This window comes from Sphaeramia orbicularis, chromosome 12, assembly GCF_902148855.1.
Source record: "Sphaeramia orbicularis chromosome 12, fSphaOr1.1, whole genome shotgun sequence".
Lineage (NCBI taxonomy): Eukaryota > Metazoa > Chordata > Actinopteri > Kurtiformes > Apogonidae > Sphaeramia > Sphaeramia orbicularis.
This window is the reverse complement of record NC_043968.1, coordinates 1719131-1737572: the sequence shown is the minus strand read 5'-3', so window position 1 is coordinate 1737572 and position 18442 is coordinate 1719131. Positions and strand designations below refer to the sequence as shown.

The 18442-nt window shown below is 37.6% G+C and overlaps 1 protein-coding gene across 5 annotated transcripts in view; it reads right to left on the bottom strand.

Moving 5' to 3' along the window:
• Positions 1-18442, bottom strand: part of tjp2a (tight junction protein 2a (zona occludens 2)) — an 87266-nt gene continuing 68824 nt past the window's right edge. For 3 of the 5 annotated variants that reach the window (XM_030148624.1, XM_030148628.1, XM_030148627.1), the window contains 13 exons: positions 17986-18205; positions 14715-14902; positions 11342-11437; positions 10921-11000; positions 9773-9983; positions 9578-9678; positions 8260-8484; positions 7368-7472; positions 7032-7265; positions 5585-5599; positions 5305-5382; positions 3678-3763; positions 1-1021 (listed from right to left, as the gene is read on the bottom strand). In XM_030148624.1, the coding sequence (XP_030004484.1) occupies positions 862-1021; positions 3678-3763; positions 5305-5382; positions 5585-5599; positions 7032-7265; positions 7368-7472; positions 8260-8484; positions 9578-9678; positions 9773-9983; positions 10921-11000; positions 11342-11437; positions 14715-14902; positions 17986-18205 (1799 nt within the window). In that variant the 3' untranslated portion in view covers positions 1-861. The remainder of the gene's footprint in view (positions 1022-3677; positions 3764-5304; positions 5383-5584; positions 5600-7031; positions 7266-7367; positions 7473-8259; positions 8485-9577; positions 9679-9772; positions 9984-10920; positions 11001-11341; positions 11438-14714; positions 14903-17985; positions 18206-18442) is intronic. The other 2 variants (XM_030148625.1, XM_030148626.1) reach the window with 2 other exon arrangements.

Genomic DNA, 18442 nt, shown 5'->3' with positions numbered 1-18442 from the left:
CTGTTTTGTTTCTGTGACGATTAAAACTTGAATCACGTTTGTCATTTTTCTACAGTTTATTCACTTCAATCAGAAAATATTCATCTGGTGTGGTTAGTGCAGAGGTGAACGCTGAAATCAGACGGATCATCAGGTTTTTCTCCCATCAGTTCACTTTTATGCTGCCTTCAGGTGCAGGTGTCCTTCCTTCAGGTGTCGGAAAAATAATTGTTTCCACTTGTGAATGTGAAATTACTTTTGCGCTGCATTCAAGCGCTTTTGTTGTCGTAACAAAATGAAAAATGGCTGAGACGTAATTTATGGTGACGCGTTAATTCATCCGATCCATTTTTTTGCACATTGTTCATCCTATAAATGTCCGAATCGTCCATTAACGGCAGCAGAACGTGAATAAAACCATCGTTTACCGTTGGCCATGAACGCCTCATCCTTCTCCTCCATGTTGAAAAGGTCAGAGGTCATTTTCATCTGTTCTCCAGTGGAAAATATGACGTGAGGGGGCGTTTATGTGCAGTTTTACAGTTTGTAATTAGTGTTTCCCATAATTCCCACAGCACATGAAGGCAGCATTAGAACTGATTTAATGTTGAACATTTGAACAGTTTCTGTTGTGACGTGTGTTCTTGCTCTGAGGCTGAAGTTCCGCTGCGTTGGGCTTTTGTCGTCCGTGTGTGTATTTGTGTATATCCATGTGTATGTGCGTATGTGTGTGTGTGTATTTGTGTATATTCGTGTGTATGTGCGTATGTGTGTGTATTTGTGTATTTGTGTATATTCGTGTGTATGTGCGTATGTGTGTGTGTGTGTGTATTTGTGTATATTCGTGTGTATGTGTGTATGTGTGTGTGTGTGTGTGTGTGTCTACAGCTCGGTGTCCTTGTACTTCTGGGGGTTGTAGTACCCTTTCTTGGTTTGGTCGGTCAGTTGTCGTCGGTACTCGGCCTCGTCGTCGTCGTCGGGGCCTCTGGACTCAGAGTACGGGGGTCTGGAGGGGGCCTGGGGGTCCGGGTTGGAACTGGACCTGGACACACACACACACACAGACAGACAGACAGGATTCAGACAGACAGGACTGACACAGGCCCAGTTTACACCACAACACACTCTGGGTGAAAACGACAAAATATTTGATCAGACGTCCCCTTCGTTCAGATGTCATCGGCGTTTTTGGGTTGAAAACACAAAACTGTGAAACCACCTGAAAGAGCAGAAATCTGAAAACCCCTCCACTCTGGAGGCACCGTCTAAAGCAGGGGGTCCAACTCATTTTCTTTCAGGGGTCACATACAATCCAGTCTGGTCTCCAGTGGGCCGGACCAGTAAAATAATAACAGTAAAAAAACATAATAATAATAATTACAGGATGAAAATGTGTACATCTACAACTTACATCGTCAGATTTTGAATTCTAAAAGCCACTGAATTTCTAGCACTGATTTATTTTTTTTGCACATGAAATTAATTATCTGAATTTTTGGACCTGAAGGTTTGAATCTGAATTGATTGCATCTGAATTTTTAAATTCTAAATTTATGAACATAGTTGAATTCAGAGACAAACAATTTAGATATTTAATTTCAGAGCAAAAATGCAAAAAAAAAAAAAATCAGATACTTAATTTCAGTGCAAAAAAAAAATTCAGATACTTCATTTTAGTGCAAAAAAAAAAAAAATTCAGATATTCAAGTTCAGTGCAAAAAAAATTCAGATATTTAATTTCAGTGCAAAAAAACTTCAGATATTCAATTTCAGTGCAAAAAAAAAAAATTCAGATATTTAATTTCAGTGCAAAAAAACTTCAGATACTTAATTTCAGTGCAAAAAAAAAAAATTCAGTGCTACAAATTCAATGTCTTTTATAATTCAAAATCTGATGCCACAGACTTAAACCACCTTAAAGAATGGAAATCTGAAAAACGCTCCACTGTTGCGTCACCGTCTAAAGTTTTGAAAACACAGAACTGCCGTTTCCTCGTTGTGCAGAGTTTACATCACAGGCGTGCGCCGGTACAGGAAAACAACATGTGGGATTATTTCCCTGTGACAGATTGGAACTGTCAGTATTACTGTATTACACCTGCAGTACTTTATAGCGCCACATGGTGGTGCCTGTCTTATTTTGTTATGGTGCTGTGAGGTTCTAGGTCACTTCAGCATTTTTCCGGTTCCGTGTCATGAACATGGACCTCACGCACACACGGGGGGAGGGGGGAGGAAAGAACATGCATGTGTGTTTATAATAATATTATTAATAATAATAATGCATTTTATTTATAGGTGCCTTTCTTAGCACTCAAGGACACCGTATAATAAAACAGAACAATAAAAAACAAGCAAAAAAACAGAGTAAAAAAATAAAATGTGTATGATTTAGACTTAGTGCTGTGGAGACCTGGCGTTGTACGGTTCTGAAATGTGTCATAAATGAAGTATGAGTGGAAAGCTGACAGTCTGGGCTCTTCTCTCAGTTATCCAGAGCACATGTTCATAACTACAGCTAACACCACTTCATGTTACAGGATGTTCAAGTGCTTTTAAAGCAGTTATATTTTGCTTTTCTTTAAATGTTATTCTTCCTTTTCCCACATTCCCCTGTGGTCTCCATAAACTGTAAATGCTCTGCTTGGCTCTGAATTCTTCATTCATTCAACTCCACAGGTCCATCTTCAACCCTGTTTCTGAGGAATGACACCAGAAAGGTGGTTTGGAGCGCTGGCCCTTTAAATGCACAGGAGACACTTCAGGCCCCGCCCCCTCCAGGTTATTGGCTGTGCTGCTCTGTCCTGTTCAACCAACAACTGAACATTTGAAGTAATGGGCTCCAAATTTGGACATATTTTCAGTCTGGATTACAACCACTGCTGCTGACGAACAATTATGAAGAAAAACTGGAGAAATGTTGGTCTGAAGTCTGGACCTGATATGAGCAAATGTGGAGACGGAAGGAGTTATAGTCGTAGCAAATTCAGAAGGAATTCAAACAGGTTGTAGAAATCCACTGGATTTTTGCCCGAATGAATATAAAGATAATTTTGCAGCAGCTGAAGGGTTCAAATGATCTAATACTTTTTTCTGTGACTGTAAATGTAGCCACACACAGACAGACAGACAGACAGGCAGAAAGACAGACAGACAGACAGACAGACAGACAGACAGGATTCAGACAGACAGACAGACAGGCAGAAAGACAGACAGACAGACAGACAGACAGGATTCAGACAGACAGACAGGATTCAGACAGACAGACAGACAGACAGACAGACAGACAGACAGGATTCAGACAGACAGACAGACAGACAGGATTCAGACAGACAGACAGACAGGATTCAGACAGACAGACAGACAGACAGACAGGATTCAGACAGACAGACAGACAGACAGACAGACAGACAGACAGACAGGATTCAGACAGACAGACAGACAGGATTCAGACAGACAGACAGACAGACAGACAGGATTCAGACAGACAGACAGACAGGATTCAGACAGACAGACAGACAGACAGGATTCAGACAGACAGGATTCAGACAGACAGACAGACAGACAGGATTCAGACAGACAGACAGGATTCAGACAGACAGACAGACAGACAGACAGACAGACAGACAGACAGGATTCAGACTGACAGACAGACAGACAGACAGACAGGATTCAGACAGACAGACAGATGTTCTCACCCGATTGGCTGTGGACGGTTGAGGTTGGGCTTTGGCAGTTTGATGGGGACGGCGTAAATGTCCGGATGCTTCTGTGCGATTTCCAGCTGAAACACAAACAGGAGTAAAAACAGACGTTAAATCCTCACGTGTGTGTTTGAACTGTTTTATCGTGTTTCCAGACTCTACAGGTACTGGACCTGCATGTGTTTGACCTGATTCATCTGAGCCTAAATGTTAGTGCTTTATCGTCCGTACAGTTACACATGGCTCTGATGTGTTTACAGTCGTTCCTACGTGTTTCTCAGTGTTTTTCAGGTAGTGATGGATGGTGTCTGGGGCACGAATCACAAACTTAACCACCATTTAAAAAAAAACAAAACAAAACAAAAACAGTATATATATATATATATATATATATATATATATATATATATATATATATATATATATATATATATATATATATATATATATATACACCTTACACAGTATGCTAATGCTAACACTAGGTACTGCATGTATTATGGGTAAAATGCAGAGACCAAAATTCCCAACAGGGATAATTAAACGAGTTAACCTTTTTAACCACACCCACTTCACATTTGTAACCAATCACACAACAGATATCAGACACATGAGAAAAGGTTCTACCAAGCTGACATGTTGAGAACGAACTAAGGGAAGAAAATGTCGTCATGTTTTTCTTGAGTCCTGGGAGGGAGAATGTTTGTCTGTTTTTACAGATGATGTAATAATAATAATAATAATAATAATAATAATAATAATAATAACCTTCGGTCCAGTGTCTGTTCTGCGTCAGTATGAGTACTAGGGGTGCAACAGTAAAGGTAGCCCACAGTGCGGTCCATACCACAGTTTTTGGGTCATGGTTTCATGTTTTGTGTGTAAAGACAACAGTTTTTTTCTCCCAAAATATATTTTTATTTTACTTGTCAGCAAAAACAGAGTTTCAGTTTTTGATAAGTATATTACTGCTAAGAAATGATCGTTTATTTTTGTGCATTATTGTTATGGAACAGATAGTGTACTTTTGTCTCTGATATGTGTATTATTGTCATGAAAAGGACAGTTTATTTTTGTTTTGATATGTGCACTATTACTGTTACGGAAAGGACAGAGTTTATTTTAATGTGAAATGCAGCGGTAAAATGGACAGTTTATCTTTGATATGTTCAGCAATTTTGTGTTCTGTGCAAAGTCAGAATTTAGTCTGATATGTGAGGATTTTTGACGTACTAATGGAATCTGACAGGAATTTAAAGTAGGTGAAGGATGGGGTAAGGGGGCGGGACATTATAAGTTAAACTTCATCCTGCTCCTTTTGAAATGGTTTACTTTCTTTTTTATATAATTCTTTTCTTGTTTGACTTTATTGCAAATATTCAAAATAAATAATTTAAAAAATATAATGATATGATATGATATCTATCCCATAATATAAAACTATATTCTGACATTAGTCATTATTGTTTTGTATCCCAGACCCCTGTTAGAAAACAAACCCCTGAATTTAACGTGTCCACATACTTTTGTCCACATGTGTAGGTTTTCTACCCCAGTTCCATGTGACTAATTAAAGATCATTAACGTTAATAATGATCATATAATAAACAGTGGGACTGACCCGAGCGCTCTCGGCCTCCTGCAGCTCCAGGAGCCTCTGGGCCCGGGCCAGGTGGTCCATCTTCTCAAACGCCTTGATCTAAGACACAGAAGAAGGTGATTAAAGCTCCGCCCATTCCACGTCAACGCACATTGAACAGCAAACAGGAAATGGTCTGAAACAGGAAACGGTCTGAAACAGGAGGCGTCGTCATGGAAACTGAACACATACAGACGATGGATGAGTGAAGGAGTCAGTTTATAAACAATGGACACAGGTTCATGTTTATGTTTATGTTTACCTGCTCACCAGGTTTCTATTTATTAGAAGAAAAACAAGAGAAGAAGAAGAAGAAGAAAGTGAAGATACTTTTAGAAAAGTGAAGAACAGAGAAATGTTTATTATATCCAGTGAACAATGTTTGTCAATTTATTTTTCTTATTCTTATTACTATTATTAATTATTACATATTTATCATTGTTACAACTTTACTGTTACTATTTCACTTTATAACTTAATCTTTGATTATTAAACTATGTATAGTATTATAATATTATAACATAATTAGTTATTAATATTATTATTCTTACTACTTTGATATCAGTTGTTTCTACCTGTACTTTTCTAATGTGTCATTTGCCTGTTTTTTCTCTCCTGTTTTTTCAGTTATTGTTATATTTTTCTTATTTGTCTACATTCAGTGTTCTGATGATACTAGAACCTCAACTTCCTGAAGGATCAATAAAGTTCTATCTAATCTAATATAGTCTAATCTAATATAAAAGGGTCTAGTCTAATTTAATCTAATCTAATCGAGTCTCTCTAGTCTGATTTAATCTAGTTTAATCTAATCTGATCCAATATAGTCTAGTCTAATTTAATCTAATCTAATATAGTGTAGTCTAATTTAACCTTGTCTAATCTAATCTAATTTAATCTGATCTAGTCTAATCTAATCCAATCTAATATAGTCTAATCTAAATTAATCTATTCTAATTTAACCCTTTCCTGCATGAATTATGAAAAAAGGTTTTTTTTTTTTAATTATTGATTTTATTACTCAACATTAGGCTACAGTTGAAATGCATTTTGAATTTTTAAAAACAATGGTTTTATTAAGAAGATATTTAGCCTCCTGAGACCAAAGGAAGGACAAATTTTGGCTGTTTTTTTATTATTAAATAATTGCCTGATGCAACAGTTTTTTCAGATGCATTTTTTTGTTTTATTTTTATGGAATGTCCTTTGTGGTGGACAGTTTTGTTAGTTTTTTTTTTTTATAAAGCAGCTGAACTCTAAAACCCATAGCTGGGTTTCAGGAGGTTAACTTTATAAAATCACAGAGCAGTAAAAATTCTAAAACTAACATGATATTTTTTTTTCATTGTATTGCTTAGGATCTATACAGACTGCCCCCATGTGGACGGGAGAATTTACCTTTAGAACCCTTTGGAAAGTGAATTTAAACTATGTGTCCACAAATGTAGACATCATGCATGAAAGGGTTAACTGAGTCTAATTTAATCTGATCTAATCTAATCTAGTATAGTGTAGTCTAATTTAATCTAGTCTAATTTAATCTGATGAAGTCTAATCCAATTTAATCTAGTCTAATTTAACTGAATCTAATCTAATCTAGTTTAATCTAATCTAGTCTAGTCTAATATAATCTAGTCTAGTCTAATCTAGTCTAAATCAGGTGTTTCCAGGTGAGTCCACCTGGGCTACAGTTCGGATCCATCTCTGACCTTGCCCAGGAAGGACTTGTTTGCTGGGTCCTCCTCATCTCCAGGTCCCGGGCTCGTTTCATCTGACGGCAGGTTCTGGTTCTGGTTCTGGTTGTGGCTGAGGCGGCTGACGCTGGGCTTCAGGGCCACAGGGGGGGGCAGTGGTTTGTTGGCGGCGGCGTCGCTGCTGCTGATGGTGCTGCTGGAGTGAGAGTCGAAACTCCGCGACGAGTCGGTCCGAGTCTGAGATCGAACCTGAAGAAGAAACGACAGCAGCTGAGGATCCGCTGACGGGGATAGGACGAAAACCACAGCACCAGAGCATGATGGGAAAACAGGCAGGGGGAGGGGCCTCACCTTAGGGGGTTCAGGGATAAATGAAGGGGGAGGGCTGGGTTCTCTGTGGAGCATCTCTCTGCTGCCGGAGCGCCGCATACGAGCACGAGGTTCAGGGTGGGGCCGCTACGCACAACACAACACAAATGCACAACACAGGCACACAACACAAACACACAACACACACACAACACAAACGCACCACACACAACACAGACGCACAACACAAACGCACAACACAAACGCACACCACAGACAGGTGACAGGTCAGATGATACACTCAGACTCAAACTGAAGTTGGATGAAAACTGGTTTTTGTCGTGAATCTAAATATTTCCAAACTTTAAAAACACAACATTGAAATTCAAGTATTTTCAAGGGTTTCCAGAACCTGTATGAACCCTGAATAAACTGTTCTGATTCAGATTTCATCCCTGTTTTCTGTGACTCTGACACCTGCTGAGGTGAAGAATGCGACTAAACCATTTGAAACTGTTCATGTCAGACATGTTTTCATAGCGCATCGCTGTCGGGGGGGAAACCTCATAAGTCCATTTTTGGTCTTGGTTTTGGTTTTTTTTGGCCATAAAATGATTCTATTGGTCAGTCTTCACGATTGGCCTGAGGGTTTTAGAAATATTTAACCAATGAAAAGTGTTGAAAACGGTGAGTACATCTGTTAACTCCATTCATTTATATTGAGTATACATCGTTTTTCCAGTTTCCTGATAAATAACCATTTTGGACGTAAGAGGTTTCCACCTGACAGCGACAATATGCTCAATTGTTTCCATGAGGCGTTCATTTCCTGTAGTTTCACTAACGTATAAATAAATGCTTCCTGAGGTGTTGGGATGTTTTTCAGTGTTTTGGTCGATCCCGTCCTGTGGTGGGCCATTGGACCGGTACTCACGTCGTCCGGCAGAACCGGTTCTGAGGAGCGGCTGATGGCCGACACCGGCTGGGGTTCGTCCAGCGTCTCGTCCAGCTCGTTGTCAGTGTAAGCCCCGCCCTCGTCGGCCGTGTCCTCGTAGTCGCTGGTCAGACGGCTGTCCATGCTCAAGTAGTCGGCGCTCATGGCCGACAGGTAGGACATACGGTCGTCATGGAGATCCAGGTCCTCCTCCGACCCGTCCAACTGAAGACATGAAGGACACACAGTGAACAGGAGGTTCTGCAGAGTCGAACCGAAGGAAACACCACAACATGACAAACCCTAATACACAGGTGTCAAACATGAGGCCCGGGGGCCAAATCCGGCCCACCAGAGGGTCTGATCTGGCCCCTGGGATGAATTTGTGAAAAGCAGAAATTACACTGAAGACATTAACAATCAAGGATGTTAGAATCACTTTAGGTCAATTCAACCTCCAGTGGGTCAGACCAGTAAAATACTATCAAAATAACCTATAAATAATAATGAAAACTACAAAATTTTCTCTTTGTTGCAGTGTAAAAAAAAGTACAATTACACAAAAATGTTTACATTTAGAGACTAGCCTTTTACAAAAACTGTGAATAACCTGAAAATTCTTCAGAAAAATAAGTGCAATTTGAACAATATTACACCTCAGTTTATCATTTATACACATGCATCACAACTTCCAGATCCTAGTGGATCTACAAATACACAAAACATTTAGTAAGAGGCAGAATATTGACAATGAATTGTCTTTTGACATTTCAGGTTATTCACATTTTATTGTTAAAGGACAGTTACCTCAGCTAAGGAGGTTATGTTTTCATCAGGGTTTGTTTGCTTGGTTGTTTGCAAGACAACTCAAAAAGTTATGGAAGGATTTTGATGAAATTTTCAGTAAATGTTGATACTGGTACAAGGAACAAATGATTAAATTTTGGTGGTGATTGGGGGGGGGCTGATCTGCCTTGGCGGAGGTCTGTGCTCTTTGAGTGCTTTTCTAGTTACTTATAGGCAAAATGTAGTATTATTTTTTTCACATTAAACCAAGAGAAATTATTTATAGTTTATTTTATTTTACTTTAGGTCATATCAGTCTGTATGTGGAACCTGAACTAACACCAGTTCAACACCACTTACTGTTAATATCTTCAGTGTAATTTTTGCACTTTGCACATTCATCTCATGTGTCTAATTGGACCCTTTGTTGGGCCTGTTTTGGCCCTCAGACCACATGTTTGACCCCCCTGGTTTATCAGAAGTGACGCGTCCATAGAGGACACCTGTTCCCGTGGGCCGGTGTTGGACTGACCTTGCCCTCGCAGACCCAAACGGCTCGGTCCTGCTGCTCCCGGATCGAGTCCTTGACACTGCCGTACCAGGCGTCGTTGGCCGAGTTCAGGTCGATGGTCGCTGCAGATAAAAGCACAAACATACCAGTCAGACTGTGAACGTCCAGGTTCAACAGACAAACCAAGGGTTAGACCGGGTGGTGGTTCAGACCCACCTGTGAACAGGTGCGTGCAGGTCTTCCTCAGCCGGACCGCCTGCTCGTACAGTTTGCGAGCGCTGCGGTTGGACCCGGGTACGAGGCGGTTCCTCATGGTCTTCACCCCCTGTTTGGAGTCTGGGTTCAGGAAGACCACGATGGGGTACCACTGGGTGTAGTTCAGGGTGTCCACGGCTTTGGGCGTCACGTCCAGCAGGGCGTGGCGGTCCTGAGGATACAGCGGACTCAATGTGGACTCAGAATCTCTGTTTTTATTTATAGATAATTCATTGTTGATTACATATAAACTATATGGACAAAAGTATGTGGACACGTTGAATCCAGGTGTTTGTTTTCTAACAGGGGTCTGGGATACAAAACAATAATGACTAATGTCAGAACATAGTTTTATATTATGGGATGAATATCATTGCATTGGTTCGTTTGGGTTAAATTGTTATATTTGTTTCCAAAATGACTCAGAGATGGTTTGGACTTTCTCTCAACATTGATTTTGTTTGTTTTGTTTTTTTTTATCCATGACTATGATTTTAACTGTTCTTCCTCTAAATTTCAAAAATATTTTTCATGCTCCAACTGTAAATATTAATTTTCTACCACATCTAACCATCTACTTTCTTCAAGTCTGACTGAGGAAGAAAAATCTACACTTTAAAATCTCTAAACTTTAAGGAAGTATTGGTGTTTTCATTTCAAATCATCATGAACTTTTTTATCTGTTTACTTCTTTGTATTTTATGCATTGTCTGTTTTATTTTGTTGAACAGTGTCCTTAGGCACTTAGAAATAAAATGTATTATTATTATTATTGATATTATTATTATGAACAGAACATCTTACAGCTGTAGACATGATGTGCCCCAAAACTTATGTCCATATAGTTTACATACATATATATTCATACATACATTCATACACATGTAACTTGTCCATTTTGGTCTGAAATCTAAACATTCTTTCTGTAATTTCAGGACATATTTATCCATTCCATTACATACAATCAATATATTAATATTAATCATATTAGTCATATATTAATTTAAACCATTCTTCAAGTCTTGGATGAAGCCATTGAAGTCTGTGGTGAAATAATAATAATAATAATAATAATAATAATAATAATAATAATAAAGAACCGTTTTTACCTGTTCGATGATTTGTCGAATTGTGTTCAGTCTCACCACACCGGACGATTTCTCCGATCCTGCATCTTTGGGCTCAGTTTCTAAAAAAAGAAAAATAATCTCATAATATATAGAATGTGTAAACCGTAAAAATACGTCATATGTTATTAAGGACTGATACCTAAACCTGAGTCAAACTACAGATGTAAAATAAATGTAAAAAATAAAATTCTGTTCAATTATGTAAAATTTATGTATATGTGTAAAAAAAACAAAACAAAACAAGAATAGACACAATATAAATGGAAAATGTCAATAATCAATAAACGAATCGTCTCAGTTGATAATGAATTGATCCATCGTCCTGATATTCAGACACTTCATTAACGTTTAATTCTGTTGAATCGTGTCTCATCGCCATGGTGACGGTGCGTTCACTTACTAGCCACGACAAACTCGTCGGGGAGGTCGTTGGCCAGTTTGTCGTTGACGGCGTCGGAAATGGGACCGAAAATAACCACGGGCCTCCTGAAACCAGCTGAACAGGAAACAGGAAACAGAAGGTCAACCATCAGCTCAGAGTCAAAACAAACTGGAGTCGATCAATGACAAATAATCACATCGTTCAACTATAATCACGACTGAATCGGAAACATTTCACTGGTTCTTTCATGTTCATTCATCTATTGGTTGTTATTGTAAGTGTTTATCACCGAAAAACTACAAGTCCCAGGAAAATGAGATCACTTCCTGTTGATGTTCAGAGGGTGATTGTGGGTAAATTCTGATCCGATCAGATGTGACACATGTTCAATGTGGAAAAAGGAACTGGAATGACAATGATTTTACAGAAAAAAACCCTAGTATTGATCTGTTTTGGTTGGAATTCTACTGGTATCTAAAAATAAATACACAGCTCAGAGCGCAGACTAGGGGTGTTAGAAAATATCGGTTCTGCAATATATTGCAATATTTCATTTCACAACACCATATCGATATTAACAAGTACTGTATCGATATTTTTAGGTATTTATTCAAATGCAGATTTGGTGGAGGTTCATTTTTGGGGTTTTTTGTTTTTCTTTATTGTTAATATGTTATTTATTATTATTTAACACTGTTTTATTAAATAATAGTTATTTGAAGTATCCTAAAAGCACTTTTTACTGTCTGAGAGGCAGATGGTAGTTCATTTGGAAACTAGGAGAATTAGAAGAATTTTGTGATGTAGCATTAGATCATGTTGTGATGAAATAAAAATGTATTTAGTGTTTGTGCATATTCCTAGTGTAATTCAATTCTTCCAGGAAACAATCTTTAAAAAAAAAAAATTGCCTTTTTAACAGTATCAGGATAAATCATAACATATCGTATCATGATCCTAGTATTGTGATTTGTACTGTATCGCCAGAGTCTTGCTGATACACAGCCCTAGTGCTGACACTGTTTTGGTAAAATAGAGTGAACCTTCTGGTACCTGGGTGAACAGATTATGCACACTTGACACTGAAAAGGAAAACTAAATATTTTATAAATAATACCAAACACTGTACTATTGTCATATCTGCTGATGTTTTGCTCCATTATTACGTTAATGTACTGCACAACCTCTGTTATTGTAAAATTATCACTTTTACCTTCTATTATCCCTCTGGTATCCAGGTGAGCATATTACACACACTTTACACTTCATGTTATTAAAACTCAGATTATTTTTCATAATTTGCTTTAGGTCAGAATTCAAAAGTTGTTCATTTTTGCCTGATTTTTAAAAATTCTGACCCATCCACTAAAACCATCCCATAATAAACAGTGTTAACCCTTAGTGGTCTAAGACTATTTTGGCTGTTTTTCAGTAATTTTAATTTTGCCTTTATATACTATATAAAGAAGTGTTTACTATACCCATGTTTGGTATCTTTTTTTTCAGCACAACTTCATCTATCTCATCTGCCTATTATTTTTTCACTTTAACCTACTATATCACAGGTGTCAAACATGCGGCCCGGGGGCCAAATCTGGCCTCCCAAGAAGTCCAGTCCGGCCCTTGGGATGAATTTGTGAAATGCAAAAATTACACTGAAGATATTAACAATCCTTTAGTTCAGGTTTCACATTCAGACCAATTCAATCTGCAGTGGGCAGGACCAGTAAAATACTGTCATAATAATATAGAAATAATGACAACTCCAGACTTTTCTCTTTGTAAATGTAAATATTTTCATGTATTTACACTAAAACAAAGTATAATTTTGCAAAAAATGTGAATACTCTGAACAAATATGAACAACCTGAAATGTCTTAAGAGAAGTAATTACAATTTTAACAATATTCTGCCTGTTACTAAATGTATTTGTAGAGCCACTGTGATCTGTAAGTTACAATGTACACGTGTAAATGATAAACTGAAGCAGAATATTGTTAAAATTACATTTAGTTTTTCAGTTTGTTCATGTTATTCACATTGTTTGAAAGGACAGTTTGTAGATGTAAACCTTTTCATAATGTAAATTTACTTTTTTCGTTCTTAAACAGAAAAGTATCGAGTTGACATTATTTATATATTATTATATTATGTTATTATTTTACTGGTTCAGCCCACTTCAGATCAAATTTAGCTGAATGTGGCCCCTGGACTAAAATAAGTTTGACAGCCCTGTACTATATCAACACTAAAGGACAAAAAACACACAAAAATTATAAAATCCAATTTGAAAAATGTACATAAATAACACAAAGATGCTTACCAATCCTTTGCAAAGACTTGAAAAGTGAATATTGGTTCCAAATATTAGGTATATGAAATTAAAATTGTAATAAATTAAAATTATACTCAAATATTTGACATAAAAGCATATCTTAACATGGGTGTTTTCTCACCCCCTAGTCTGCACTTTTGAATGTAACTGTCCCCAGTGGTCTACCAAACTGACTTCTGACGCTGCAACGTGGTGAAAATGGCATGTGATTCAGTCACGGATCCCTTAGGGTTAAATTCCTACACCAAGGGTCACCAATCCTGGTGCTCCAGGGCCACTATCCTGCATGTTTTAGATGTATCCCTCTTCCAACACAGCTGATTCAAATGATAAGCCTATCATCAACCTCTGCAGAAGCCTGATAACGACTGTCAGGTGTGTTGGGAGAGGGAAACATCTAAAACATGCAGGATAGTGGCCCTGGAGGACCAAGATTGGTGACCCCTGTCCTACACTTACACCCTTCTACCAAGTGAGTACAAAATACACACTGACACACTCAGCATCTGACCTAGAACAAAAAAGAATAATATAAATGAATCAATGTTGGCACTGACATATGCCAGAATGAAAAAAAAAAATAAATAAATAAAAATGAACTAATACAATTTTTATGCAGTACACTGATATTATTTTAGTTTTGTTTTTTTGCATCAAAAAATATGGTTTGTTTTCATTACAAACACAGCTATTAAAGGGTTAAAAATATGACAGTTATTGAGTGTTTGGTATTTTTGTTTATGGTTCAACTTGAAACATAAAAAAATGTAAAAAAAAAAAAAAAAAAAAAAAAAGAAAGAAAGAAAGTTGCAAGTCAAAAACAAACTGTATGAAAACCATTTTGTCATTACTGCGGTACTGTGCAGATGATGTGCTTTTGGTGTTTCAAACCTCTGTGGGCGAACACCAGAGGGTCCAATAAAGGTTTCAATCACAGTCATTTTTTCTTTAGGTTCTTGTTTGGGTGTCAAACACAAGGAAAATCTAATGAAGACATAAATTAAACATCAGTTTCAGATAGTCCTCCTTTTTCCTGTATAAATCTATGTCGCTGACCTTCTCGTAGAACCACCCTCTCGTACGCTGGGAAGCGTGTGGTGACCGGCGCGGCGCTCAGATCCTCTCGACTCTTGCGGAGGTCTTTCTTCTTCGCTGCCCTTTGACCTCTGAGCCTCCAGAAGTCTCCTCTGTCGTTACCGGAGGCGGCGCGAGCGGCATTCTGGACGTTAGCCATTTGTTCTGCTCTGTAACGCAACAGAAAACACAAGTCAGAGGTCGTTGTGACACCAGTGGACTGATGTGGATGAGCCATGGTTCAGAGGCTCCGCCCACCGGATGATATGTTATTTAACTAAAAACTTAGACTTTTATCTCAGGGGTGTCAAACTCATTTTTTTTCAGGTTCCACATTCAGCCCAATTTGACCTCCAGTGGACCGAACCGGTAAAATAATATCGTAACAGCCTATAAATAATGACGACTCCAAATTTTTTATTTGCAGAAAGTAACATTAAATTATGAAATCATTTACCTTTTACAAACTATCCAAACAAAAAAGATGTGAATAACCTGAAACAACTGAAATTTCTGAAGAAAATAAGAAGAAATAATAAAAATTTGATCAATATTATGCCTCAACTGAAGATTTCTACATGTGCATTACAGATCAGATCTACCAAGGCACAAAACGGGCAGAATATTGTTAAAATTACACATATTTTTCTTTAGACATTTCAGGTTGTTCATATTTGTTCAGGTTATTGATGTTTTATTATTAAAGGATATCAGATTTTAATGTTTGTTGCAATAAATCAAAGAGAAGAAATTGGTGTTGCCATTATTTATAGGCAAAACGTCATATTATTTTTTCCACATTAAACCAAGAAGAACATTTGGAGTCATTATTTCTAGGTTATTATGCTGTTATTTTCGAGTTCGACGCCCTTGACTGTTAATATCTTCTGCACTTTGCAAAGTCATTCCGCAGGCCGGATTGGAACCTTTGGTGGGCCAGTTTTGGCCCCCGGGCTGCATGTTTAAAACCTGTGTTTTAGATGATTTGGGACTGACACTGTGACTATATTTAGACCCGAACTGGGAGAATCTGTTCACTGACGAACTGACGCAGGGACGTCAAACTCATAGACTGCATTCAGACTGTGTCCCAAATCTGATTTTTCGCCCATATGTGACCTGTATCTGATCTGTTAAAGACAGTTTGAACAGCACTCATCTGACCCAGACCACTTTCATATGTGGTCCTAAATCTGACCCAGACCACTTTCATATGTGGTCCTAAATCTGACCCAGACCACTTTCATATGTGGTCCTAAATCTGACCCAGACCACTTTCATATGTGGTCCTAAATCTGATCCTTATCTGATATTATACAATGTGACTTCAGTCTGAACGTCCAGGTCACATTTATCTGACCTTTACATCATTGAAATGCAACAAACGTCACAATTCTGCGTCCCAGGAGGAGGAGCGGAGGAAAATATATTTCCTTCTGTAAACCCAGTGTGTGTCTGCGTGGTCACGTATTCCATCAGGACCTCTTTAGTGCATGTGGGTCACTTCAGGGTCACATTCAGTTCAGACTCAAAACTGATAGAAGTCACATTTAATGTGGAATATAAATAAGCCCACAAAAAAAAAAAATCTGATTTCACCAAAAAATCTGAATTGTGACTTCTGTGAGTTTTGAAAAGGTCCTGACATAATACCTGACAACCCAAGTAACACTCCAAGGACACAAAATTGTGATGTTTGTCGCATTTCAATGACATAAAGTTTGGATAAATGTGACCTGGCCATTCAGATTGAAGTCGCATTGCAAAATATCAGATACACGTCAGATTTAGGACCACATTAAGATCTGCTGTCTGAGCGCAGCCATTTTAGATCAGTTTAAACATTCACCTCAATTTGATCTAAAGTGGGTCTAACCAGTAAAATAACAGCATAATAACCTACAAATAAAGACAACTCCAAGATTGTCTGTTTAAGTGCAACAAAATAACATTAAATTATGAAAATATTTACAATTTACAAACTATGTTTCCAAACTCTTTATAAACTATGTGGACAAACGTATTGGGACACCTCACATCTACAGCTGTAAGATGTCCTGTTTATGAGGATTTCAAATAAAAACATCAATATTTCCTTAAAGTTTAATGGTAGATTTTTCTTCCTCAGTGAGATGTGATGAAAGTAGATGGTTAGTTGTGGGAGAAAATTATTTACAGTCAGAGCATGAAAAATATTTTCGAAATTTAGAGGAAGAACATTTAAAATCATAGTCATGGATAAAAAAAAAAAAAACAAAGAACAAAATCAATGTTGACAAATTAAGTGAAAATCATCTCTGAGTCATTTTGGAAACAAAGGTAATAAATTAAACCAAACTAACCAATGCCAAAATGGACCAGTTGCATGTGTATGAATGTATATATGTATGTAAACTATATGGACATAAGTATTGGGACACATCATGTCTACAGCTGTAAGATGTCCTGTTCATATTAATAATAATAATAATACATTTTGTTTATAAGCGCCTTTCAGGACCCCCAAGGACACTGTACAACAAGATAAAACCAACAATGTACAAAATACAAAGAAGTAAACAAAAAGAGTTCATGATGATTTGAGATTAAAAAAACACCAGTATTTCCTTAAATTTTAATGGCAGATTTTTTTTTCCTCAGTGAGATGTGATGAAAGTAGATGGTTAGTTGTGGTAGTACATTATTATTTACAGTCGGAGCATGAAAAATATTTTAGAAATTCAGAGGAAGAACATTTAAAATCATAGTCATGGATAAAAAAAAAAAAAAAAATCAATGTTGACAGAAATTAAGTCCAAACCATCTCTGAGGTATTTTGGAAACAAATATAACAATTTAAACCAAACAAACCAATGCAATGATATTTATCTCATAATATAAAACTATATTCTGACATTAGTCATTACTGTTTTGTATCCCAGACCCCTGTTAGAAAAGAAAGACCTGAATGGACTCTATGCACAGCCTCACTACTTCCTGAACTTCAGGTGGGTCCTTTATTTCCTGTCTTTCATTATTGGACAAACTGATTAATCCAGGTGTGTCTGCTACTTCTTGTTGTGACAACTGATTAATTAGGTACACCTGGATTAATCAGTTTGTCCAATAATGAAAGACAGGAAATAAAGGACCCACCTGAAGTTCAGGAAGTAGTGAGGCTGTGCAGAGTCCATCCAGTGTGTCCACATACTTTTGTCCATATAATGTATTAACATTGGTCTGTGTGTTTTCGGTGTGTGTTCATGGTCCTTACCTGCTCTTGTTGGGGATAATTCCTTTCTCCAGTAGCTGGTTGTCTTTGTCTGTGCGGATGGCCAACCAGTTTCCCAGTTTGCCGTCGTACAAAGTGTCTGTGACTTTGAAGATCTCTCCTCTGGCAAAGGGCAGACTCTGAGGAGCCTCCTTCTCATACTCGAAATGAGTCCTGATGAAGAACGAGTCTCCTCTGCCTGACGCCAGGATGTCCTTATACACTGAGAAAAAACACAAAAACAAGATTAAAATCAAGTCAAATTCTTTTCATATATAGAACCAAATCATAACAAAAGTCATCACAAGACACTTTCCATTTAGAGCTGGACTAAAGCAGACTCATAAAACCAACAGAAGAAAAGACTGAGGGAGGGGATCCATTTGTTCTGCTGTTTTTACCTTTTACAGACTAAGTTCTTAGAAGAAGATAATCAGATCAACCAAGAATGGAAACACAG